We start from the raw sequence: 27,408 nt of genomic DNA, 5'->3' as shown, positions 1-27,408 counted from the left end.
ACGTGAGCCTGAGCTCTGAGTTGACCAACGCTGAGATGGGAACTCTGAGGTATCGGTTTTCCGAATTACCGGTAGTTCAATCAACTCTGAATATGTTAACTCAAATTTATAAAAAAAAACATTATTAATGGAGTTCTGATACTATGGGCCCTAGTTTCGTAGACCAGGCGTAGTCAGCGCGCAGCGCACCTGCGCCACGCCGACGGGGTGTGTCCGCCTGGACTTTGCAAGTTTCGTGCACCGCGCAGGCACACCTCCCACCAGTGCAAGTGGGAAAGAGGGAGGAGAAGAAGGCGTGAGTGGGAGACGAGGAGGAGACGAGGCGTGGACTGGGATTAATACAGCGGATTCAGATCTTCACCAATCAAATGAGCTCCTCTCCTCACCTTTAATGCATTAGGGGAGGTTCAGTGCAAGTTCCGTCACTTGACAACCCGATGACAGAAGCAGCGCCGCCACTCCCACCACGCACATCACGCGCTGTGCGTGCGTATCATAATAATAACAATGCCGATATTATAAAAAACAGGAGAGAGAGAGGGAGATGTTTTGTCCGAGAGGCTGAGTGGAAACCTGCCTGTGAGGCCCCGGTGACGTGTGCGCACTGTGCGCCGTCAGCCAAACTTCCACTCCGCCTGCTGTAATTCGCCTTGAATGAATGGACTTTATTTGCGCCTTGTGCCTTACAGAGTAGACCAGGTTGGAGCTGGCGGGCTTTCGGCGAAGTCTCGGCGAGGCTTTTTGCCACGAAACTTCCGCTACGCCAAGCTGAATCTGTGACGCCTCCCCCTGCTGCGCCGCCACACCCATCTTGGCGCAGGCGATCCACCAAACTGACGAAAACTTGCATTACGCCGGCTCCGCCACCCTGCGCTGCGCCACGAAACTAGGGCCCTATGAGTCACCATGGCAACTGGTGAGATACGAGGCCCACACCCGCTTTCTTAAATAAATTATGAAATAATACCACTGTATATCAGGTGCTGTATATTTTAATTGGCAAGTACTTTGTGACAAATAACTAAACAATATAAACAGCTCCATTGCTTCACTTTGTGTCATAAGTGAAAAACATATCCAGTGAGTGCTCGATTGCATAGAGTGGAGGGGCTGTTCACAGAGAGGAGGGGCTGTTCATAGAGAGGAGGGTGGTGGGCATTAACTCAGGAGGTAAAGCGGGTTGGCTGGTAACCGCAAGATTGCTGGTTTGATCCCCGGCTCCTCCTAGCTGAGTGCCTGGTGTCCCTGAGCAAGACGCCTCACCCTAATTGCTCCTGACGAGCTGGCTGTTGCCCTGCGTGGTTGACTCCGCCGTCTGTGTATGAATGTGTGTATGAATGGGTGAATGTCAGTATTTACTGTAAAGCGCTTAGGATAAAAGCGCTATATAAATGAGGACCATTTAGGAGGGGCTGTTCACAGAGAGGAGGGGACGGGTCAGAGAGAGAGAGAGTGAGACAGGGTGAAAGTGGGGGGAGGGGCTGATGCGCCGCACGCAGCTCTACAATTAAATACGATTTTACCCATTTTAAATAGTTAGAAGGTAAGGTAAGGTAACTTTATTTATACCCGAGGGTAGATTTGGTTGCATACACACAATAGGCAACATTGACGACATTGACAGAAGACAGTGACATAACAGCAAGGTGCTCCAGACATGAAGATAAAAAGAATACAATATTAGTGTTAAAATACAGGGGATAAAATACAGAATAAAAACCACCATGTAAAATTCAAGAAAGCTGGGTCAATAAATAAATAAATAGATTAGGAAGGCTGTGCAGTCCATAATTTCATAGATTAGTCTGTAGTCTAAAAATAAACTGTTGTTCAAGTGTTGTTCAGGGTCTTAATAACTGAAGGGACAAAACTGCCTCTATGCCTTTTTGTTTTGCAGATAGACATTTTGAACCTGCGGCCAGATGGGAGAGGCTGGAATTCACCATGTAGTGGGTGGGATCCATCTTCTAGGATGGACCCCACTAGTGTCTGTAGCTGCCTATTGTAGAGGGTTGCTAGGTTCAGCTGTGGCTCTCCAATTAACCTACTGGCCCACCTCACAATCAGGGAGTTTTTAGGGTTTTCAGCTGCGTGTTGCTTGGTAACGCTGACACGAGCCCGGACATTCCCCTCCCCCGCAGTAGTAGTGAGAGCATGGTCTTCAAAACAAGTTTCTTTCTTTAACTGTTTAGCTGAGCTGAAATTTTGCCTTGTGCTTTGAAAGTGGAAACACTAAATGTCAAATACATGCTCCGTTTCGCTTGAAACTATAGGTAAATCCAGGGCTCTCAAGTGTTTAACTGAGTTCAGAGTGAGATTTTGGCTGAGGCTGCAGCGTCAGCAGGGGGGTTGCGAGCTATCGCCGAGCAGTTTGGGATCGCGGGGTGAGAGAGAAATCCGACCGGCAACCGCTGCATTTACACCGTGTCATCATTCATGGCCGTAATAAACACTATTACTGTTACGGGAAACTAAACGCCGTCCTGCCTGAGTTCGTACCCGGAGGGAATGTTCCCATTCATTGTCTATGTAAGAAGCCGTGCAATGTCGTCGCGGCGAGTTTCGAGAGACGGCGGCAGCGCCTCCCGCAAGCTCTCGATAATCTTTTAAACTAACCGTTGTCGATCTAAAATAAAGACAGATCCAGCAATTGCATAGCTTATTTCTCGATGTTTTCAGAAACACGTTTTGGTGAACTATTGTCGTAAAATAAAATAAGATTGGGAAGGTTGGGCGCATGGTGTGTGTGTGCGTGCGCGTCTTCGAGTGGGACACATCTCTCACAGCCATATATGAGCTGACTGAAGGAGAGCTTTAACTTTGAGAGAATGTTGTATACTCTGTTGAATATGTATTTCATGTTAACGTTGTGCAGTGAAGAACAGAAACAGTTTGTTGTTTAATGTGCATCTGACATCAAGTTACTTTCCTCTGCTACTTAATGTTCTGAGGTTGCTGGCAGCTTATTTTTGCATTTTCGTTCAGACCTATTAGTGTGTTGTGTTTGCATACTAGATGTGGCCTAGTAGCCTAAGACATGCTCATTTTATTTTTGTGTAGAAAAAAAAAACATGGCGGTCTTAAATTACAAATCAAGCATTTTATTTTGATGGCTATTTTTCAGGTTTATTGTTTTCGTAAATTATTAAAATGTGTTGACAAAACAAAAGTAATTTAGTGATCTGATTATATCTGTTTCATAATATGTCAGCAAGCAATGCATCAAGACTGTGTTGTAGATGTGGAAGCCTTTTCTCCCTTGCAAACTTAACCATATCCACCTTTCATATGATGCAAACATAATGTGGGTGATATGAATGTAAGATGATTGCACAAGAGATTGACACTGATGTGCTTTTATTTATTCTTTTTAAAGAAATGGCAGGGACTCAGAAAACCAATCCTGCAGCACTGGCTGACACTTTTCAGCACTTTACTTGTTCTACCTCACCTGTTGTTAATATTTGTTAAATATTGTTTATCTACTACTTGTGTGCATTTAGTTGGTAATAAGGCTTTGTTAATTGCAGATTTATTGATTGTGATCATTATTACTGATTTAATAAATCTTATTATATTATAACTAGCGGTCTCTTGTGCTTGTTGTGTATATGTCACTGGATAACAGCAGGTTGTGAAGGCTAGTGCTCGGATTTCACGCCTTTTAATTGTTCGATTGTTTTTACTTCTATGCCAATGATCACGATGATTGGCATGTGAGTATAAAACCCCTTTATATTGAGACTGAGTACAGTTTTCGGTTATCTTTTCCCTGATTTCAGGGTGGTGCCCCGTACATTTATGATTATATCATAATAACATGAAATATAATTATTAATATCAATAATTATATTGATATTAATAATTATCTGTTGATAACCGAATCTGCTCCTGCTAGTACCCCAACACTGTATTTCTGTACTGAAATCATAAGTGTCAAATCCGGCAAAGAATTTATTAAGAGCATTTGCAATGTCAGAATCTGAATCAAAATTCTATAAGATGACAGTGTGGTGACCCACAATTGCTTTGTGAGACATTCACCAAGGGACTGTACCTTTAAGGTAAACAGTTCCGGTTTACGACAGTTCGGGTTTACGTCAGTTACGATTTGAACTCATGTGCGAGTAAGACTCGTTTGTTTTTGATGTGGAGAGTAAAGCTGACTCGACCCATCTCCGTCTCTTGTCTCATCATTTACCCGACTCCACAATTGGTGACCCCGACGCGAGTTGGATACGACTGTAAAAATGCTTCACATCGACGGTGATAACAACGCGCCCGCCGCGGCGCCGGCCGCCGCTGGCGGTGCGGCTATCGACGCGGCTAACGTCGGCGCTATCTATGCTGCCACCGTCAAGTTGCCGGACTTCTGGCAGAACAACCCACGGTCGTGGTTCCAACATATCGAAGCCCAGTTCCAGCTGAGGGGAATAACACAGGACGTGACTAAATATTTCCACGTTGTAGCAGCCTTAGATGCCTCGACGACGGCCAGGTGTATGGCGCGGTTGCAAGCCGTCTGAGTTGATGGAGAGGATGCTGGCTGTGCTGGGCTCGGCGGATCCCTCCTTCCTTTTCGCCCACATCTTCCTGCGGCAGCTTCCAGCGCCCGTGCGCACTGCTCTGGCCAGCTCACCCCTCTTTGCCTCCAAGGACTACCGGGCGGTGGCTGTAGAGGCCGACAGGATTTTCCTCGCCAACAGGCAGCAGTTTGTTCATGCGCTGTTGCCTCCCCAGCACACATCGGCCCCGTTTCCGCCGCAGGGGTACGACCAGGACACCGCAGCCGCTGTGACCGCCCGCCGACAGCATGACGACGGGTGTTGTTACTACCACGCCAGGTTCGGGGCCAAAGCCAAGCAGTGTCGCCAGCCTTGCAGTTTTGGGGCCCCCGGGAAAAGCCCGGGCCAGCGCTCATTAACAGCTGTGAGCGCTGGTCGGGACTGCAGGCTGTTGTTCGTCACTGACACCTTGTCCGGCCGGCGGCTGCTGGTCGATTCTGGGGCTCAGCGCAGCATCCTGCCGGCGACGCCTGTGGACACTATGGCTGGCGGCCATGGCCCCCCGATGGACGCCGCCAACGGCACACCCATTCGTACCTACGGCACGAGGTATGTGGATGTGTGTTTCGGCGGCCGGCGTTTTGGTTGGGATTTCGTCATGGCTGCCGTGTCTACGCCACTCCTGGGGGCGGATTTCCTCTGCGCATACAGGCTGCTGGTGGATGTTACCAACTGCCGCCTGATCGACGCCCTCTCCTTTGCTTCGTTCCCCTGCACGCTGGGGGGGGTGGGGGGGCTTTGTCTTGCGAACACGTTTGCCACCGGGGACCTGTATCAACGCCTGCTGGCTGAGTTTCCTGACATCACCACGCCAACGTTTTCATCGGCTGTGGCTAAGCATGGTGTGGAGCACTACATCACCACGGTTGGCTCCCCGGTCTATGCACGGGCCCGCCGCCTGGACTCTGCCAAGCTCGCGATCGCCAGGGAGGAGTTCGCCACCATGGAGCGCCTCGGCATCGTACGCCGTTCCAAAAGTCCGTGGGCCTCCCCCCTGCACATGGTGACCAAGGCTGATGGCGGTTGGCGTCCGTGTGGTCATTTCCGTCGCTTGAATAACGCCACCACTCCCGACCGGTACCCGGTACCGCATATTCAGGATTTCACCGCCCACCTGGCTGGCGCCGCCGTCTTTTCAAAGGTGGACCTGGTACGCGGTTACCATCAGGTGCCCGTCCGCCCGCAGGATGTCCCCAAGACGGCGGTCATCACGCCCTTTGGACTTTTTGAATTCCTGAGGATGCCTTTCGGCCTCAAGGGTGCAGCGCAGACGTTCCAGCGCCTCATGGATTCTGTGCTGCGGGACATGCCGTTCCTGTTCGTCTATCTGGATGACATCCGCGGACGACCACCTGACGCATCTACGGCAGCTGTTCGGTCGGCTCAGTGAGCATGGTCTCATTGTCAACCCGGCCAAGTGCGAGTTTGGCCGGTCCTCCATCACCTTCCTCGGCCACCACGTCACTCCGCAGGGGGCGGTTCCCCTCCCGGCCAAGGTGGACGCCATCGCCAGTTTCCCACGTTCGCGCACGGTGAAGTCCCTGCAGGAGTTCCTGGGCATGGTGAACTTCTATAACCGTTTCCTTCCCCATGCGGCCCAGCTCATGCGACCCTTGTACAACGCCTTACGGGGCAGGAAGCCGGCAGACGTGTTGGATTGGTCCACGGAAATGACGGCTGCCTTCGATGCTGCCAAAACCGCGTTGGCCAACGCTGCTCTGCTGGCGCACCCGTCTCCGACCGCCCCTGTTGCTCTTACTACGGACGCCTCGGATTACGCCGTGGGGGCTGTGTGTGAGCAGTGGGTGGGCGGAGCCTGGCAACCGCTGGCCTTTTTCAGCAGGAAGCTCCGCGACAACGAGAGGAAATACAGCGCTTTTGACAGGGAACTCCTGGCTCTTTTCCTCGCCACCCGTCATTTCCGCTTCCTGTTGGAGGGCCGTCGGTTCGCGGCTTTTGTGGACCACAAGCCGCTGACGTTCGCCATGGCCAAGTCTTCGGAGCCATGGTCTGGTCGACAGCAGCGTCAGCTCTCCGCCATCTCGGAGTACACCACTGACGTTCAGCATGTGGCCGGCAAAGACAATTTTGTGGCCGACTGCCTCTCTCGGGTGGTTATTGGTTCCGTCCACTTGGGCCTCGACTACGCAGCTATGGCTGGGGATCAGGCTATTGACTCTGAGGTGCAGGCCTACAGGACAGCCCCCACGGCACTCCTCATGGAGGATGTGGTGTTTGGCACGGCCAACACTGCGCTCCTCTGCGACGTCTCTACTGGCCAACCGCGCCCCATGGTGCCTGCTGGCTGGAGGCGTAAGGTTTTCGACACGATCCACAGCCTTTCCCATCCAGGGGTGAAGGCCTCTGCCAAGCTCGTGGGGGCCAAGTTCGTCTGGCCGGGCCTGCGGAAGGACGTCAGGGCCTGGGCTGCTGTCTGTGTGGCGTGCCAGCGTGCGAAGGTGACTCGGCATACCAAAGCCCCCTTGGCACTCTTCAAAGTGCCGGAGAGGCGTTTCGACCACGTGAACGTGGACCTGGTGGGCCCGCTTTCACCCTCCCGTGGTTACATCTACCTCCTCACCATGGTGGACCGGACCACCAGGTGGCCAGAGGTGGTTCCCCTGTCCTCCACTACAGCAGCTGAGGTGGCCCGGGCGTTCGTTATGGCTTGGGTGGCCCGTTTCGGCACACCGTCAGACATTTCCTCAGACCGGGGGCCGCAGTTCACGTCGGAGCTTTGGACTGCGGTCGCCGGTGTCCTGGGAGTGAAGGTCCACCGCACCACGGCCTATAACCCACAGAGCAACGGGCTTTGCGAGCGGTTTCATCGGGACATGAAGGCCGCGCTCAGGGCCAGCCTTACGGGCGGCGACTGGGCTGACCGCCTCCCGTGGGTTATGCTGGGCCTTCGCTCCGCCCCCAAGGAGGATCTTCAGGCCTCGTCGGCAGAGCTGGTGTACGGCCAGCCCCTGCGCGTCCCTGGGGAGTTTCTTCCGGACGCCACGGCCCCGTGGTCGGCTGCCTCCCATCGTGCTGCGTCCCGGGACATTGCGGACGCTTTCATTCCCGTTCCGACGTCTCGCCATGGCCTCCCCCGGTCCTACGTTCCCAGGGATTTACCGTCGGCCAAGTACGTTTTCATCCGCCACGATGGCCACCGTACCCCGCTGCGGCCCCCCTACGATGGGCCCTTCCGCGCTTTGGAGGGTGGGCCTAAGAACTTTGTGGTGGATATGGGGGGCAGGCCTGAGCGGGTGGCTATAGACCGGCTCAAGCCTGCTCATGTGGATGTTGGCGGACCGCTCCAGCTGGCTCAGCCCCCGCGACGGGGGCGCCCGCCTGCGGCAGCCTCGACCCCTGGTCCTGCGGCGGCCTCGACCCCTGCTCCTGCCTCTTGCCCTTCTCCTGTTAGGCGCAGCCGTTCTGGCCGCCTGGTCCGCCCGCCTAGGCGTTGATTTTTCTAGGGACTGTTTCGTACTAGTGTATTCTGTTTGGCGCTAGTGAGTGTCTGATGTTCTCTGTGTGTTGCCTGTTCGCTCTGGACCTGTTGGTTTGGGTGAATTCTGGGGGGGCCTGTGTGGTGACCCACAATTGCTTTGTGAGACATTCACCAAGGGACTGTACCTTTAAGGTAAACAGTTCCGGTTTACGACAGTTCGGGTTTACGTCAGTTACGATTTGAACTCATGTGCGAGTAAGACTCGTTTGTTTTTGATGTGGAGAGTAAAGCTGACTCGACCCATCTCCGTCTCTTGTCTCATCATTTACCCGACTCCACAACAGTACTTATATTTTTTGAATTACTGATGCCTGCAATGGCTTTCATACTTGACCAGGCTGAGCCCAAGTTTTTAGCAGCCATTTTATTTTCCAGAATTGTTTTGTAGTCCTGTTTGGCTCTTAGGATTTCAATTTTCAGACCTTTTTTGGCTGAATACAATTTAGAGACCAGTTTTTAATGTCCTTTGTTCTTTTCCCTCTTCAAAACAGTTCTGTAGTGGGCATGAGATACACACAGTTGTGGTCTCCATGGCCCAGAGAAGGCAGCGGAAGTGACTGATATGCCTCCTTTACTGACCCATAGCATAGGTCAACAGTCTTGTCCCATCCCAATTTCTATGGAGGCCTACGGCTGATAGATTGAATGGATTTTTTTAATTCCAAATCATAGACTATAGCTTTAAACAGTGTAAATAGCCGTGTCTATTTCAGCTTGTAGCTTTAACCAACAGAATGCTGCTTCAACACACAGAAATTAAATATTGCAGAAAAATCCTGTTTGCAAAAAACCTATGCAATGAATCAGGTCTTGTTGGAGATTATGTCCGTGATGTGAAATGTAGGAAATGTAAAGCCGGAGAATATTGTTCAGATTAGGGCTGGGTTCAAATAATCGATTTTCTGATTAAAATCCATCTTTATTTGAATGTTCCGATATCGATTAATAAAATCCCAGGATCGATCTTTTAATATATTCCTTTTCCCGTGGATATTTGATGTCTCGCCGTTCTCGCATGGCCAGCCTTTGGTTCTTCACGCAACGAGATCTGGCCACGTGAGAGACGAGTAGTAGCGAACCAAAACATGGTGGGAGCTGCTCCACAGAAGACACCGCAAGGCTCCAGAGTGCAACCATTTTGTGCGCACATGTGACCAAATATCAGTGAAGTGTGACTATATTTCCCTTGGTCGCACCGGTGCTGCTAACATTATCTGGTCTGTTTTTGTCTGTAGTGGGGATGCAACAATACAGTTAGCCCCTGGTTCAATACGTATCACGGTTCTCGGGTTACGGTTTCGGTTCTGTTTCGGTACACATTTTCTTTATTTTGCTTATAAGCTAAGAATTATTTTTTTTTTACATTCAGACACATTCAAGTGTATTGTATAATAAAATAAATAAATATGTAAAAAAAACATTTAACACTTTAAAATGCAAGTGCTTCTCAGCCTTGATGACTGGTAGAGATGCCCGGATCGGATATCGGCTCCGATATTGACTAATTAGCTGGATCAGATATCGGATGAATGAGGCCGATCCAGCATTCTGATCCAGTCATTTCATTTTTATTAATATCATACACAGCAATACAGTTACAGCGATCTAGTCACTTCAATTCTATGTTTGCAACGCTGGTTACTTCATCACGCACAGCAGCTAGTGATGAGCAAACACAGAGCAACATGGAGCAAGTGCCGGTTAATTAAGCCATTGTTTGTTGGGTTTCAGGCAGCTGCTATATTTTATATTACATTTTAAAATATGTTTGCTGTGCATTTTACATGGTTATAAGTGTTATTTATTTATTTTTGCTGCTAATGTACACTTTGTTATTTGTTAATAAATAATATTAAGTACATTTATATCTGTGTTAATTTGTTACCTTTTTTTTAACAAGGCTAAATGTTTATGTCAAGCCTGATGCCTTCACTCACATGGCAAGGTATACGGTTCATTCATTTAACAGTAGTATCGGATAGGTATCGGGTATCGGCCGATATGCTCAGCCCAGGTATCGGTATCAGATTGGATCGGAAAAAACTGGATCGGTATATCTCTAATGACTGGTAGGCGATAGGATAAAACGGGGTAAAACAATTTCTAAAGTAAATGTATGATGTCAGATATGATAGATTGTGAGGAAAAGCAGCATGTTCTACTAAGTATTCAAAATCCTCTCCAGACATAAAGGTGCTCAGGTCAGTTATGTGTCGATGGGTTGAGGAAGAATTTAACTCCCCATTTTTCCACAGCTGGTTCAGAATCAGTAAAAGTGAGGAGATAAATAGGGAAGAACTCAGGGTTTGTTAAGAGTCAGTTACCATGGAAACCAAAAACCCAGGAACGCTCCACTTGTGAAAACACAACAAGCTCCTATTGTTTTGTGTTGTACTGACTGACCCCTCTGTCCCTGTAGGGAGTCCTGTAGAGGCAGCGAGGATGGAGGACGAGGAAGGTGGAGGCTCCGTCATGTTGTCCCAGTCCTTCTGTGGTTCGGTCTGCACAGGCATGGTAGGATCCGGCTTTACTATCCTTTGATCACAATCGGAAGACTGAAACCCAATCCGACCAAAACGAAGTTGCTCTCACAGCTGTCGAACTCACAAAGAAAAGTCAGTTAGATTTCATCTGAATCACACCAACATATTTTACACGCACATTAATTTTTTTTATTATTATTATTTTTATTTGATTTGATTTGAAAGGGACCATGTGCAATTAAAAACATAAATGTAAACATTTGGTGCATTGCACCAGAGTTAGCCTTAGGCTAATTTGCATCTGCAATCCCCAGGTACAAATAAATACAGCACAGAAAAAACATTATTCAACAAGTAGGGACATGTAACATATAGCAATATATCACACATGAAGTGCCCCTCACAGGCACACACACACAAACATACACACATGCACTACATGATCAGGGAGTGTGGCAGCATGCACAGCATACAGCACTACACTCACACAATGGGCAAATGTAGAAAACATTAAGGTTGGGCATTTAATGATGGCAGATTTTTACTTAGAAATACGGTGATGTCATCTTCATACAATTGTTATTGGCCAGTTTTGGAAAAAGAGGACATTCATTTATTGGTCTGTGGTCACTTCTTCAGCCACTTCTAAAAAGCCTTGTACCTGCATTTGTTATAATGGCCACCAGGGGGCAACTCCTCTCTGACTGTATAGAAGTCTATTAGAAAATGACTTCTCACTTGATTTAGTTTCTCTAGCGATTGAAGTCTTCTTCAATCCAGCATGATGTTCATTTAGTAAGTTAGGGTTCGATCATTCAAATATTTAGGATGCAAAAAAACAACAACTATATGGCGACGGCCAAAAAACAAGAAGGCAACAGCCAATATGCTGAACTCGAGGCTTCAAAACTGCAGTCCACAAACCAATGGGTGACATCACAGTTACTCCATCCATTATTGCCTATACTAAAGAGTAAAGGCGACAAACATATAGTCGCCATATTTATAAAGACGTGACAAACCAGTAGAAGAGAACAAAGCCTACAGTGTTGGAGAGGAATAACAACTGCTTTCAGACAACGAAGGTCCTCACATGTATAGTCTCTCGCCCAGCTCCCATTAATCACCATCATACTGTCAGTCAGAGGCAGCAGAAATCAATCACAATTTGTGGCCGGACCATTTCCAAGGAAACAAACAGATGTGAGAGCAAATCAACAAAAGAACATCTTAATGAAATACTAAAATAATTTGTAGTGTTCGGTTAAACAAAGAGTAGAATTGTGAATCAGTTATGAATCATGAAATGAAATGATTTGAGAGTGAAGTCATTTTCACCAGCCTTATCATCTGGTGATATTGAGACATTATTCCAAATTAAATCTTAATGAAAGTGTGGTGCCACGGGGCATTCAAGGCACATTATGAGCCTTTAGTGATTAATATAATGAAATCAGTGCAACTGTGAAATGCAGGGCGTTGAATAGGCTACTTTACGATATATTTAATGACAAAATATTATCATTGTCATTATCCAATGCTCAGTGATGATTTATCTTATAATTATCCTTTACTAGACAGGTCCTTCCTTTTATTTCATTTCATGTTATAATATGCTTTTAATTTCACTTTTTCTCACATTGCTGTTTTTATTTTTCATATTGTCCATGTTGTGTTTTCCTGCTGTTGCAACAAAAGTTATTTTTCTGACTTAGTTTTTTGTGGACATGCAACTGGTGCATTGCTGTCGGAACAGCAGAGTTCTCAGCATGTTCATGTGACAGCAGTGATTTATATGATTTCCATCCGTCGTATGTGTCTCTTCCTCCTCCCATGTTTCCATCTTCCATACACTTGTTTCCTCTTCGCTTCATCCCACTTTGTTGTTTTTTTACTCACTTTTTCCATACCTGTGCCCGAGCATGCCTCCATTTCTTTGTGTGCTTCCATTGACAAAAAACGCTCGTCACGTTGCAGAAAAAGTCACAACTCATTTCATGATATCTGCAGTCAGATATCATTTCCATCTGGTTTCTTCGTTCATCGTTTGTTGCTGAAAGCAGTGAATCTTTGCTTCTGCTGTCAGTCTTTCATATTAGAATTGTTATGGATTCAAAAATCTGTTGCTGAAGACGTGCAAAACAAATTTTTAAGTTGTAAATCCTCTGAGAGCTTTCTCTGATGTTTGCCATATTTCTGATCCATAAAAAACATGAATATTTCATGTGTGAGGATGAGGTTTGTTTAAATGCTCAATCAATTATGTATTTACTTCTTATATTGTTTATTTGATTGATCAAAACTAATTAATAATCATTTCCTGATGGTTTGTTTGATGGTTTTGTGTCTCAGTTGGTTCTTTAGTCGATTGATCATTTATTCCTGTTTGTTCTATTGATTTATTGATAGCACATCAACGACTCATTTATTGCTGAGTTCATTTCTTCATCTAATTTGCTTGTTCGACTTAAGTATGTTGATTTGCTCAGTCTTTGTTCACAATAAGTTTGTCCAGTCAATCTATTGATTGCTTGGATTCATTGGAATGAACGGATCATTGTTCAGCGGTGAGTTTGGTGATTTTGATTGTTTTTGATTTTAACATTTGTTTACTCGATCAATCCTTGTTCATTTGTTCATTGCTTTATTTGTTTCTTTGATTTGTACATTCAATAGAAGTTGTTCCAACGATCAATTCTTCACTCATTCATTTCAACATTCTGCTTGTTTATTTGATCGATCAATTACTTTATTGGATCGATTCCTAATTTGTGTATTTGCTCCAATCATTGCTTTGTTTGTTTGATCTTTTATTATTGTGTTTGTTCCTTTGTTCATTGATTTGTTTGTTCAGTCGATCTATTGATCATTACATCAATCACACATGAATTTCTCAGTTTATTTGCTTAATAGATCCATTGATCTCTTGTCGATTTTGGATTTGATCAATCGTCCATTTGTTGTTCCATGGTTTGTTTGTGCTTTGGATAGATTGGTTGTTCAATGATCGATTCTTCACTCATTCATTTGGAAGTTTTCTTGTTAGTTTATTCTATAGTTTGATTGATTGATCAGTTTGTTTATTGAATCAATTCTTCAGTCAGTTGTTCTTTCGATCAATCATTCACTTGATCGTTGACTCGTTCTTGTGTTGCTTTGTTTTTGTAGATCACTTGTTCATTCAGATCATTGGGCATTTTATTCATTCAGTCAGTCATATAGAAAAACTGTGTGTGTGTGTGTGTGTGTGTGTGTGTGTGTGTGTGTGTGTGTGTGATGTCACAGTGGTCTTGGTGTGTCCCCAGGTCGTTTATAAAGTTTGAAGTTAAAAAAAGAACCTGAGAAGTAGGGTTGGGCGGTATGAGCAAAATCTTATATCACGGTATGAATAATTTCATATCACGGTAACGGTATATATCACGGTATGGTTTTCCCCTGTAAATTCAATTAATGGCTTAAAAATAACCATACTGTTGCATTTGATCATTTTCCTTTTATTTTAATTTTCTCACAGCAGCATAACATTATTTTAAAGAAAATATAATAATATAATAAATAATAAGCCACAAAGAATGTGCAAATGTCTGGTAAACATTTGAACTCCAGCTTTAACTTAAGCTATAGTGTGTGTGCAAATGTAAACACAGAGCTCCATCTTAATAAGAAATAAAAATAACAAATGAGAAAAAGTATGCGTCGTGATGGCCTCCGTTATCTCCCTCCATCGATGTGATTTTGGCCTTTGGTGAAAGACTCATAATACTGCTTCGCATGTTTTAACTTTAAGTGGTGGAAGAGGTTACCGGTGTTTCCACCTGCAGCAGCAACAGTCGCGCGACACTCTTTGCAGAGTATCACTATTTGTTCGTTGTCGGATTTTCTAAATCCGAAAAAGTTCCACAGAGACGTAGCGCCCTTTTTCGGAACGAGTTCCTCCTCTTCGTCATGGGTGGGTCGCGCTGCCTCCGTTTCCTCGTGACGTTCACTCTCCGCCTCCGCCATGATTGTTATTACTCAGGTAAAGCTGTTTCTTCTTCGTCGTGCTCATGCAACCACGCCAAGCAGTCTGCTGCAATGCCTGCAGTGCCCCGTGTGTCGAGGCGGTGTAATTACAGTGACTCAGAGCGATGCCGCAGACATCTGCGCTTTCTCCGGTATAAATGGTATTTCAAAATCTCTACCGGTAGACACTTTTATACGCACACACACACACACACACACACACACACACGCATGCAAGCACGCACACACGCACACACAGAGAATCGTGTGATATTAAATATAAATTTTCTTTTCATGTTTGACCAGCCGTCTCTCTGTAGTAAAGTATATGTGCACGTCCACATAATGAACAGACGGGTGCTTGTATGTGACAGACACCTGCTGCATTGTGGGTAGACTAACAGATGTACTACAATGAGAGACCACACAGAGAGAGAGGGGAGGAGGAGGGGTCAAACAAACACAGGATTTTTAGTCCAGGAGACCACTGTTCATGTCCCCTGTCAAACTCAAAGTAAAAGATGACACATGTGGCTCGTTAGTAACGTGAATCATTAGTGTTGATAGTCACTTGTTTGTCACTCGCTCGTCACAGGAATCGTTACTCAGTCTTTTATTAACCCGAACAAAGTGCTGCTGTTGCTTGAAACTAGCTTCCCGTTTATTTTAAAACTCAAATGTAAGGTTGACAGGCTGCCACCATCCTAAAGCAGTGACAACAGGGTTGTCAGGTGTCGTAGTGATGCCGTTGAGGTCAGAGGTTCTTGATTCTTTAATACAAGCAGTTGTGTGTGTCCACATACTTTTGTCCATATTATGTTTTTTCTCTTGAAGTGGAGGGAAAATCCGTTCCAGTCCAGAGACTCTATCTTCCATATGGTGATGTATTTCTGAGTGAAACAGGACGGGAGGCGGGACATAATGTTGGGAGGAATTTAATTTGATGGTTGAAAAGATGACCTCACCAGCATCTCCAGAGCTGTGCTGCTAACTGTGGCAGATTGAGTGATGGATGGATGATATCGTAGTATCGTAGCAGTTTTGGGTATGTTTTTGGGTATACAGTGTAAATAAGACGACAATATGTCCGGGGGTGTGATTAAAAAGGCATTTTTTCAGTTCAGCCTGACTTAAAAGTCAGAGCTCTAAAGAGGGTGGAGGAAGTCGTGAGGATGGACAGAGACAGAAGGTGGAGACATTCTTGGCTGTTGATGTTTTCCATGTTGAATCCAATAACTCATTAAAGACAAGAAAATTCAAATTCCAAAAGAGAGTGGGACAGAGATTATAGGAAGAATGTTAGTGTGTGTGTGTGTGTGTGTGTGTGTGTGTGTTAATGTATTTTCCGACCAGCAGCTTCGGGCCAACCCAAGCGGTTCACACACTCGTAAAGTTCCCAGCAGTACAAAACCACACACACACACACACACACACACACACACACACACAGAGGCTAGCGGCGTACATTCTGTACTTCTGGTGGCAACAACACAAACCATATATGTATGTGAGTTAGGGTTGCACGGTATACCGGTATTAATTTGGTACCGGGGTACTGAGGCATTTAAAACGGTACTATATTGCATTTGGACGGGACCGGTACTTGCAGCGCTGCCGGCAGCGCCCGCAACAGCGCGGCGAACTCGCCACGTGACGTCACCACATTGTAACTACAGCTGAGAGGACGAGGAGCGAGCCAGAGCTTGGGGAGATAAAAAGAAAAAGCAAGCAAGCCGGAGGAAACAGCTAGCAAGTGAGTGAGCAGCGTGGACTGGAGCAACAAACGGAGCAGGAGCAAAGCTTGGAGAGAGAGACGTTGGAGAGGGAGAGAGAGAGAGATTTTTATTTTATTTTTAAAAGCATCTTTATTTTCAATAAGTTAGACTTTTTTCCAGAGAATACTTTTACAAAAGCATAGTCAGTCAGCACAGTCAAAATAAAAATTGATTATTTATATATATTATAATCTCATAAAAACATTGAACATGAAAAATTTGCTCTTCCTCCTGCACACAGCTGTGGTGAAACACCACTGGTTTAAGAACTCTTGCATGTCCTTCATCAGAGAGTGGAATCTGAAGTCCCCTCTCACTCTGGCTTTCACCAAAGACATACAGTTTTGTCAGCTCTTGTCCTGACACATTTTCTATTTTGTTTTTTCTGCTTTTATAAATCGACAGTTTGGCCTGGCCAACATAAAATTCAATAATTGCCACTTTTTTGCATTTTGTTTTCTGTAGCCAGCACCAAAAATAAAAGCAGTCTCTGTAAAAACCTCCCCACAGTCCACAAACACAGTTTTTGTTAAAAAGAGGTTTCAGTCTGTGACAGTCCAGGTAGCAGTGTATAATGGTCTCATTGTGTGGACAGAATGGACATGTGGAGGACATGGTGGGATTAATCTTGGACAGAAAAAGATTCACTGCCAGAGCCCCATGGAGGATCCTCCACGGCAGGTCTCCAGACCTCTTGTTCAGTCGAGGCTTGTAGAAGAGCCTCCACACCGGTTTACTGTCTTGTGGCAGTCTTTCCTTCCATACCATGTCCTTCCTCTTGTTCAGCTTCTTCCTGTGTGTGGCCAGAACACAGTTTTTATAAAAACCTTTTCCAGTTTGCATCAGAAATACAGCCCAGTGTGGTTTGTGTGCTGGTGAGTCCGTGTGGTTGATTAAAAAAACAATGTCCGGAAAAGGGTCTCCTGAATTGGGGGTTTGGTTCCATTTAAATAGTCCCACAGCATCTCCGTTTCTTCATTGTCCAGTCTTTTGGTCCACTCGTTCAAAATGTTTCTGGTGTGGCGGGCCGACCTCAGGCCCAGCAGAGGCTACGGCCTCTGTGTTGTGGAAACCAGGACCAGCAGCCTCCGCGATCCCCCTCAGCTTCGTCACTCCAGCTCTCCTTAGCCTCTCAGTAAGTCCGGGTCTGCTGTCATCTTGGAGGTCCAGCCGGGCCCCCAACACCAAAGGCTCCTCCAGGAGCCAGAACAGAGATGCTGCAGGTTCCAGTCTGGTCCATTTAAAATATTTCCATGCTTTAAAAAGTCCTTGATAAAAATAATGCACGTTACACAAAGGAATAAGACCCCAGTCAACTAAAAACAATGAAGCATCGAGACTCAGACCTGCAACCCCCCTTAAAATGGTGCAGGCTACTGGCCTCCAGACGACATCATCATTTTCAAATAAAAATCTCTGTATGAACTGTAGTCTAAAAGCAGCTGTCCGGCTCTCCAAGTCTATCAAACCCTGTCCCCCCTCCTCCTTTGGCAAGTATAAAACACTTTGAGGAACCCAGTGTAACTTGTCCCAAAAAAAAAGTAAAATTATTGACTGTATCTTTTTTAAAAGACCAGCAGGGGGCTCTATACATTTCAGCTTGTGCCAGAGGCTGGATGCTACCAAGTTGTTAATGATAAGCACCCTGCCTCTGTAGGACATATGGGGAAGCAGCCACCTCCATTTTGCTAACTTCCCCTCCACTTTTTCAACCATCCCTTCCCAGTTCATGGCTGTGGTTCTTTCATCCCCCAGGTAAACCCCCAGGTACTTTAACCCCCCCCCCCCCCCCCCCCCCCCTCTTCCAAGTCAACCCACCTGGAAGCTGAGGGAGACCTCCAGCCCATCTCCCTACTGCCAGGGCTTCACTTTTGGCCCAGTTTACTTTGGCAGCTGAGATTCTTTGAAAAGTGCTAACAATGTTTCCTAAACTATTAACATCTTGTTGGTTCTGTGTAAAAACTATGATGTCGCCTGCATAGGCCGATACAGTAAAACGTGTATTAAAACCAGGTAAAAACAGGCCATTGATACAAGAGCGGACACTCTTCAACATGGGTCTGCCAAAATGGCTTTTTTGGATTTGAGGTCTTCAATAAAGCCTTGATTTCCTGTGGACTCTGCATAACTCTGCAGGTCCACTATGGTTATCTCTAGATCTTTCATAGACTTAGTAATGTCTCGAGAAACATTGAGAGTATACTGTAGACAAAGCTGCTTGATGTCAGTCTTACCTATGTCCCACCACTGCCTCAGTGAACTAAAATCTCCCTTTCTGTCTCTAAAACCCTTCCAAAAAAAATAAAGACCTCTCTAAAATGTGCATCTAAAAGCAAATCAGTGTTAAAATGCCAATATGCAGATCTGTTTTTTATATTAGCAATAAAAACATCACAATAAACACATGCATGATCAGAAAAACCAACAGGTAGTATAGCGCACCCTTTAAAAACATTAAGATGGTGCTTAAAACAATAAAACCTGTCTAATCTAGCCATAGTTAAAAGATGTTCTGTACTATGGACCCATGTGTATTGCTTCTGCTTTGCATGATGTTCTCTCCATACATCTGATAAACTGTGGGTTTCCATTAGCTGCTTCATGGTTCTTTTAGAAGCAGCATGTGGTTCACGGTGGTTCCTGTCCAGTTCATCATTCTGTGTACAATTAAAATTTCCTCCTAAAAATAAAAACTCCTCTGGTTCACACTCACTCAAAACCTTACTGAGCTCGTTTAAAAACAGAACTCTATCGGGGCCTGAGTTTGGAGCGTATATATTAATAAAAACCAGGTTAAAAGCTCATACTTGGCCCTGACTACTACGAGTCTGCCCTTTACTCTTTCCTCTACAGTAGGGCTGAACGATATATCGTTATCGTATCTATATAGATATGAACATTCAAGATATTAATATCGAAAAAGCAACGATATAAACGATATAGATTTCCCCCGCGCTCGCCCTGCATGTACAGCTCTGGCAGTCACTATAAACTTCATTTTTACGATTGCCCATGAATGCACCGCTATGGCCAGCCAACCACAAACCTTATTTCATGCTTGCTGTAGATCGACAGCTGAAGCCAACCAATGACGAACATACGAGGGCGGGACTCCCGCCGCGGGAGGGAGACGAGACGCAGACACGACATACGCAGCGGGGAAATCAAAAAGAAAGAAAGAAAGAAAAGTGAGACGAGTGTGGAAGATAATGCGGCCGGTGGCGGTGCCGAATCTGATTTGGTGCTAAAACATAAATCATCCTCCATTATTTGGAGGTATTTTGGATTTAATAAGGATGATGTCAACCAGAGCGAGGTGTTGTGCAGGTCGTGTTTGGCGAAAATTGCACCGAGTGTATTGCAATGCGTTCAGTAGCGTTACACCGTATGAGTCGGCGTCCACCAGACATAAAGACATTACAGACGCTATAACATACCACATTGCAAAAGACATAGTACCCGTGTACACAGTCTAATATGTTTGATTTTTTATTTATTGATTGGTGACTTTGTGTTAATGTTGATGACTAGCAGTAAGTTATCATCAATAAAACTGCCGTTTCCACATTCTTTTGTATTTTTCTGAAAAAGATTTGGTTTTCACCAAACCGTAGTCATATTCGTATCATATCGATATCAAGATATCTGGCATGAATATCGAGATATGAAATTTTGTCCATATCGTTCTCAATAAGCCCTAATCTCAATAAGAGCTCAAATAAATGAAAGAGAGGGGCTTCACAGAAAAAGAGTATTACAGATTAAAGAAACTGGTGCTGAGGATCAAACTCGAGCTTTTAAATGAAGAAGATAATGAGGACATGTAAGACAGTCCGTCTGCTGTCAGTCTTAACTTTTGTGTCACTTTTAATTTGTGTGTCTCTACTCACATCTGATTTTATGAGTCATTTTAAAATCTCCACTCTTAATATAAATGGTGGCAGAGATGTGAGGAAGAGGGCTTGCCTTTTTGAGTTTTTAAAACTTAAAGGAATAAATATAGCAATGTTACAAGAAACCAACAGCGACACTTTAGACGAAACAGACTGGAGGAGGGAATGGGATGGGGAGGTGGTTTTAAGTCATTTTAGCAGCACCAGCAGAGGAGTAGCACTCCTATTTGCAAAATAGGAATTTTTTACCAAAGTCCCACACTGTAGAGTAGGGCTGAACCATATGGACAAAATTTCATATCTCGATATTCATGCCAGATATCTCGATATCGGTATGATACGAATATGACTACGGTTAGGTGAAAACCAAATATTTTTCAGAAAAATACAAAAGAATGTGGAAACGGCAGTTTTATTGATGATAACTTACTGCCAGTCATCAACATTAACACAAAGTCACCAATCAATAAATAAAAAATCAAACATATTAGACTGTGTACACGGGTACTATGTCTTTTGCAATGTGGTATGTTATAGCGTCTGTAATGTCTTTATGTCTGGTGGACGCCGACTCATACGGTGTAACGCTACTGAACGCATTGCAATACACTCGGTGCAATTTTCGCCAAACACGACCTGCACAACACCTCGCTCTTGTTGACATCATCCTTATTAAATCCAAAATACCTCCAAATAATGGAGGATGATTTATGTTTTGGCACCAAATCAGATTCGGCACCGCCACCGGCCGCATTATCTTCCACACTCGTCTCACTTTTCTTTCTTTCTTTCTTTTTGATTTCCCCGCTGCGTATGTCGTGTCTGCGTCTCGTCTCCCTCCCGTGGCAGGAGTCCCGCCCTCGTATGTTCGTCATTGGTTGGCTTCAGCTGTCGATCCACAGCAAGCATGAAATAAGGTTTGTGGTTGGCTGGCCATAGCGGCGCATTCAAGGGAAATCGTAAAAATGAAGTTTATAGTGACTGCCAGAGCTGTACATGCAGGGCGAGCGCGGGGGAAATCTATATTGTTTATATCGTTGCTTTTTCGATATTAATATCTTGAATGTTCATATCTAGATATAGATACGATAACGATATATCGTTCAGCCCTAATTGAGATTAATAATATTTTTTTGTTTTCAAAATAGTCTTCAATTTTTACATTTTTGGCGTTTTTTGTTTTCTGAAGGAACTTTTTGATTTGCTGTACCTGGTACAGCTCCTCCTGCACTGAACCCACAGTTACTTGTGAGTCAGTAAGAGGCTGACTGACTCCAGTACAGTCCTCTTCCTGTTCTTTTCCCTCCATCTCTGTCTCCTCTTTTTCTTCCTCTTCCACCTCTTCTACTTCCTCCTCCACCTCTTCCCCCTCCCTCACTGCCACTTTTTTGGCCTGGGAGTCACTTTTCTTGTCTTTTTGTTTTCTTTTCCTTGCCGCCATTTTGGTACCATTTTCATTTTCAATCACCTCATTGTCTCTCACTGTGTCCACTGCTATGACTGCAGGAACGACAGTTAACTCAGCTTCAGGCCCCCCTGACTTTTCTCCAGCCTCTTGTTCAGTTTGAGGCTGAATGTCCTCATCCTCAGACAGAACCATTTGAGCTTTATTATTGTCTGATGGTATTTGTTTCTCAGTCTGACCTGGTTGAGCTTTCTCCTTTTCGAGTTCAGCCCGTTTTTGACTTTTATCAGGGCAGGCTCTCACAAGGTGCCCCTCCTCTCCACAGCCAAAGCACTTTACTGTCCCTGAATTAACAAACACCACATAATCAAAATTATCCACTTTGAGTCTGAACACTAAATTCAGCTCTTCATCTTTTTGGTTGAGAATCATCAACACTTGTCTCCTGTGAGACACGACATGTTTCAACAGAGGAGACTTGCAGCCTGACGGCAGCTTCCTGGATGGGGACACTAATTTGCTGTATCTGCACAGCTCCCTCTGCAGTACTTCATCCCGGATGAACGGTGGGATGTTCGGACTGTCACTTTGGTAGCGGGTGTTTTTAACGGAGTTACGGAGACAAAAGTATATCGTTAATAACAATATCCGACTCCGTTACTGTGTTAGCCTTCTCTACGCTATCCACAAACATTAAGACCGCACCGTTCATGCGGGCGGCTGACTTGATGCTGCCATGGCCGACGATCTCCCCCACTGCCAGGCTGCACTCCTCCACCGAGCACGGGAAACCTGGGGACACTTTTAAGCCATGCTTACGGCTCAGCATGGTGAACTCCACAGACACACACACACACACACACCAAACACCAAACACCAACCCCCCCTAACCCCGAAAAAAGTCGCACCAACAGTTAAACCAGTAACACAGTTACGATCACACACACTATTTACAGCGTAGAAAAATATTGTACTCGTTTGAAAAAGTTTGTGGTCACTTACAAAAAACACTTTTCCATTCACTCTCAGCACGCCACTCTCTCCATGCTTCCACTCAGAGAGAGAGAGAGAGAGAGAGAGAGAGGAGCACGGAGAGGAGAATGGCTGCTGCAACCGTCACCACGTCGCAACTTGTGGACAAACCAGGGGCGCGAAGTGCGATACGGCAGTACTTTAGCTTAAAAACAAATGAGCAAGGCGAGGAAATTAACGTTGATGCACCACTGTGTAAACGGTGTTTAAAAACATGCATGGCTAACGGCGGAAACACCTCCGACTTAGCCAAACACTTAAAGGAGACATATTATGCTCATTTCTGCTTGTTGACATGGGTCTTTGATGTCTAAATGGAATGATAGTAACATGCTTTGGTCGAAAAAACCCAAGGATTGAGCACAGCAGGGTTCTCAACATACCAGTTTCACAGCCCTGCTTTCAGCGGCCGGATTCAGTGACTTTCCCTTTAAATGCTAGTGAGCTACTGCGTGCGCCGCCCAAACGGTCTTGGCACCGCCCACCTCTTCCTGCCGGGCGTAAGACGTGAGGACGCCATTTTGTAACCATAACAACGGTTGATTCGTGGGAGAAATGGCTGCCGGACTCGCCACCGAGAATCCTGCCCGTATACAGGCAATCGAACCGGGCCGGAATGTCGGGACCCGTGCCCTCAGACCCGGGCGAAAAGCCCTTGCAGCTCAGTCACGCTCCGGCCGGTCCAGGTCCGCGCCAAGCCACAATTACGCACCGCGAAGCCGGACTTCTGCTCCGCCGCAGACCCGTAGACCCTCGGACGCGTTGCGGGGAATCCAGACGTTAAATAGAGACCTCAACCACGCCGAACTGTCGGGACTCTCACCGTCAGAGCTTGCTGAAAAGCCCTCGGACATCGGTCAAACACCGGCCCGCCCAGCCCCACGCGAGTCCACACAGGCGGACTCTCCGTCGAACGCGAAACGCCAAGACGCGCAGCACGCAAACCAGCCGGGAGACAGACAGCTGAACACGGCCGAACTCGGGCCACTTGTGCCCACAAGGCTGTGTGAAAAGCCCATGCACCTCACCCAAGCACCGGCCGGTCCAGCTCCGCGCCGCGCCACAATGACGCACCGCGAAGCCGGACTTCTGCTCCGTCCGTAGACCCGTAAAACACTCGGACGCGTCGCGGGGATTCCCGCAGGTAAATAGACACAAGAACCCAGCCGAACTCTCGGCCCTGATGCCCCCAGACCATGGTGAAAAGCCCGCGGTCCTCACTAACACACAGGCCCGCCCAGGTCCACAAGAGTCCACACAGGCGGACTCTCCGTCGAACGCGAAACGCCAAGACGCGCCGCACGCAAACCAGCCGGGAAACAGACAGCTGAACACGGCCGAACTCGGGCCACTTGTGCCCCCAAGGCTGTGTGAAAAGCCCGCGGACATCGGTCAAACACCGGCCCGCCCAGGTCCACAAGAGTCCACACAGGCGGACTCTCCGTCGAACGCGAAACGCCAAGACGCGCCGCACGCAAACCAGCCGGGAAACGGACAGCTGAACACGGCCGAACTCGGGCCACTTGTGCCCACAAGGCTGTGTGAAAAGCCCATGGAGCTCGCCCAAGCACCGGCCGGTCCAGGTCCGCGACACGCCACAATTACGCACAGCGAAGCCGGACTTCGGCTCCGTCCATAGACCCGTAAACCCTCGGACGCGTTGCGGGGATTCCCGCAGGTAAATAGACGCAAAAACCCAGCCGAACTCTCGGCCCTGATGCCCCCAGACCATGGTGAAAAGCCCGTGGTCCTCACTAAAACACCGGCCCGCCCAGGGCCACAAGAGTCCGCACCGGAGAACCGGGAACTCTGCCGGTAACCCCCCCGATTATAGGCTCAAAACCCCGGCCGAACTCTCGGGCCTGACGGACTCATGGCGAGCTCCAGACGACCCCGGCACCAGGCGGCCCCGTGGACCCATATGAGGACCCGTGCATCCGATGACAGAGCAGCAGTGCTTGGCTTTCGGCTTGTACATGGTGGCGGTTAGGCTGTCGAGTACAAGTGAAGCGAGTAAGAAAAAATGGCGGATCCTTGTTCAGGTAGCCGGCGTAATGTGGGTGGGGATATGCCATGAATATGCAATGACTATGCAAGAATATGCAAAAGACCGGATTGTGACGTCACAATACGGTCAAAATCCAAACGGCTCGTTTAGAGACTAAATTCCTGACTCTGCCAGTTACTAAATATTGACTTAGTTGTCAAAACTCATGTTTAAGGGGTCGGGAGACACCCCGGATACGCAAATATACAAACTAAAGCAAGGAAAAAGTCAGTTTTGCATAATATGTCCCCTTTAAAGGACAAGCACCCAGACCTGCACACTGAGCTCAGGGAACGACAGGTCATTTACTCAGGAAGAAAAGCCACATTAAGTACTAAAAACAAGCGCCACCCCCCTTCACTCTTAACAAAAGTAGCTCTGGAAGAAAAAAAATAGAGCTGGTTCATTTATATTATTATATTTTATATTATATTATATAAGTGATTTTTAAACTTTTTGCCATACATGTAGACATGCTGTTTTACAATAAATCGGAAGTGGTCCCTTATTTTTTCCAGAGCTGTAAAATGCATACATGCATTATTTTAAAATTGTGTGCATTAGAAAAGCTTGTCTATGTGGTATTTCATTTTATTTACTGATTAATATGTTATTGTTCTAAGATTTTCTATTAAAATATAGTCAGTAATGAAATATCAAAAAGTATCGAAATACATGTTGGTACCGGTACCGGTACCAAAATGTTGGTATCGTGACAACACTAATGTGAGTGTGCTGACCAGTAGGTAAACTGAAGGTCTGACCAGTACGACACCATTAAACTGTGCAGGGTTTCCCGCAGTCCGCCTTAGCAGGAAAGAGCTGCCGCCTAAGCTAACGTCTTAAAAAAAAAAAAAAATCTATATACTAGCGATATTCGACAAAAGCAGCTAGAAGCTTCAAATAACTTCTAGCATAATCCAAACAAGTGTGTGCAACTTTCTATGTTGAGCTTTTCTTTCGTTAAAATGGTTTGCAGTGCTTTTTTTAATCAAATGTGTAAAAATTCAAGGTGCGTTTTTTTTTTTTTTTTTTTTTTTTTTTTTTTTAATTTATGGGCTAAAATCGCCTATTATAGTGTATATAAGTATTTATTGAGTGATACACACAGATAGCTGAGGTTGTGCTGATTCTGGGGACGTGTATAACTTGATGATACTGTAAAAAATGTCAATTTTATAGGGCAATACACAAAAGACAAGACGGAAAGTTCTCTATGTGGGTCTGAGAGGGGTTTTTTGCTGTTAAAATTGCACAAAACCCAATGAACTTCATTACAACTGCAGCTTTAATACACAAACACAAGTGTGTATTTGTATTTTGTCCGTGGGTAGCTTCGCTCTCCACATTGTGAAATGAGAGGGCTCCTAAATAAATGTTTTTGCTTGTTGTTTACTGATTGCACGACTCCATTGTAATAATCGTTATCAGCTCAAACAGATTACATCTTGATTATATTGATTGCACTCAGACCACAAACTCTCTCTCTGCAGGGTTCCAGCTATTTTCCACATGTGGTTATGAAGCATGAGTGTGTCACCGCACCGATCCTGCTGCGATACATGAAAGGTGTGCCGAAAAGTCAAACCACTGCAGTAAACACAGGATATTAAAGATGCAGAATTTGAGTTGCATGTGAAACATAAGTCAGAAAACATGATAAAGAAAGTTTGAACAATGTGGAACAAACCACACAAGTGAGCCAGCCTCTCATTCATGGTCATTTAGTTCCAGTTCTGAGAGACACAGACAGAGGAGGATTAGAGGGGATGAATCAGGCAGCAACCTCCGGTCCTGAGAAGTGAAGCCGACGCTGAAGTGCCTTAAACTTGCATTCTCTCTGCTGGCCATCAGGGGGTGACTCCTCTCTGATTGTATAGAAGTCTATGAGAAAATGGTCCTCCTTCTCTCTTGATTTATGATCTCAGTAAACATTGTAACATGAGTTTATGGTCTCAATCTCTAGTTTCAAGTCTTCTTCAATCCAGCATGATGTTCATTTAGTACATTATGGGCCATTTAGAGTCCAACAGACCAGAAAGCAGGGGATGCTTTGGGGGGCGGGGCTTACCTGCTGATTGACAGGTCCATTTAGAGTCCAACAGACCAGAAAGCAGGGGATGCTTCACTAACATGGCATTGTCCAGTCTGGGATTTGTCCTTGTTTCCATCTCGGGACGTTTAACACTCACGTGTTTTTGTTCACTCCATCATATCGGAACCATAAGATTTCTTATGGAGCATTAAGTTGTACTTAGCAACTCTCTTGCCAATCCTGGTTGCAAAACACCAAGATGGTGTCAGCCAAAACCCAAGGTGACAACAGCTGAGAACCAAGATGGCCACTGCTAAAATCAGCCAAAAACAAACATGTGGACGGGCAAAAACCAAGATGGTAACGGCCCAGAGAATAAAATACCAACCTCCAGGCTTTAACACACCACCCGGCGACTCCACATTGACTTTGTCCATTTCCAAATTACAGTCTATGGGATGAAGAGTAATCCCACAGAGGGAGGCACTTGTTTCAGGTTTCCAGATGTACATTGATTCAGAGCGACACACATTGTGTGAGCCCCTTGTTTACAGCCGATGATTAAAATCAGGTCTGCGGCACCACATTTTCATGATGAAGTGACATTTAATTCATATTGCAATCATATTGCAATCAGCAGACCATCAGTCCTCCTCCCCCTGAAGTCATTCC

General features: G+C 45.8%; 1 protein-coding gene across 9 annotated transcripts in view; it reads left to right on the top strand.

Annotated features, from left to right (window-relative positions):
* Positions 1-27,408, top strand: part of adgrg6 (adhesion G protein-coupled receptor G6) — a 165,360-nt gene that overhangs the window by 31,035 nt on the left and 106,917 nt on the right. For all 9 annotated transcript variants that reach the window (XM_084031045.1, XM_084031044.1, XM_084031053.1 and 6 more), the window contains exon 2: positions 10,484-10,578. In XM_084031045.1, the coding sequence (XP_083887171.1) occupies positions 10,484-10,578 (95 nt within the window). The remainder of the gene's footprint in view (positions 1-10,483; positions 10,579-27,408) is intronic.

Source organism: Eutrigla gurnardus (genome assembly GCF_963514095.1).
Source record: "Eutrigla gurnardus genome assembly, chromosome: 16".
Taxonomy (NCBI): Eukaryota; Metazoa; Chordata; class Actinopteri; order Perciformes; family Triglidae; genus Eutrigla; species Eutrigla gurnardus.
This window is presented reverse-complemented; position numbering and strand designations above follow the sequence as displayed.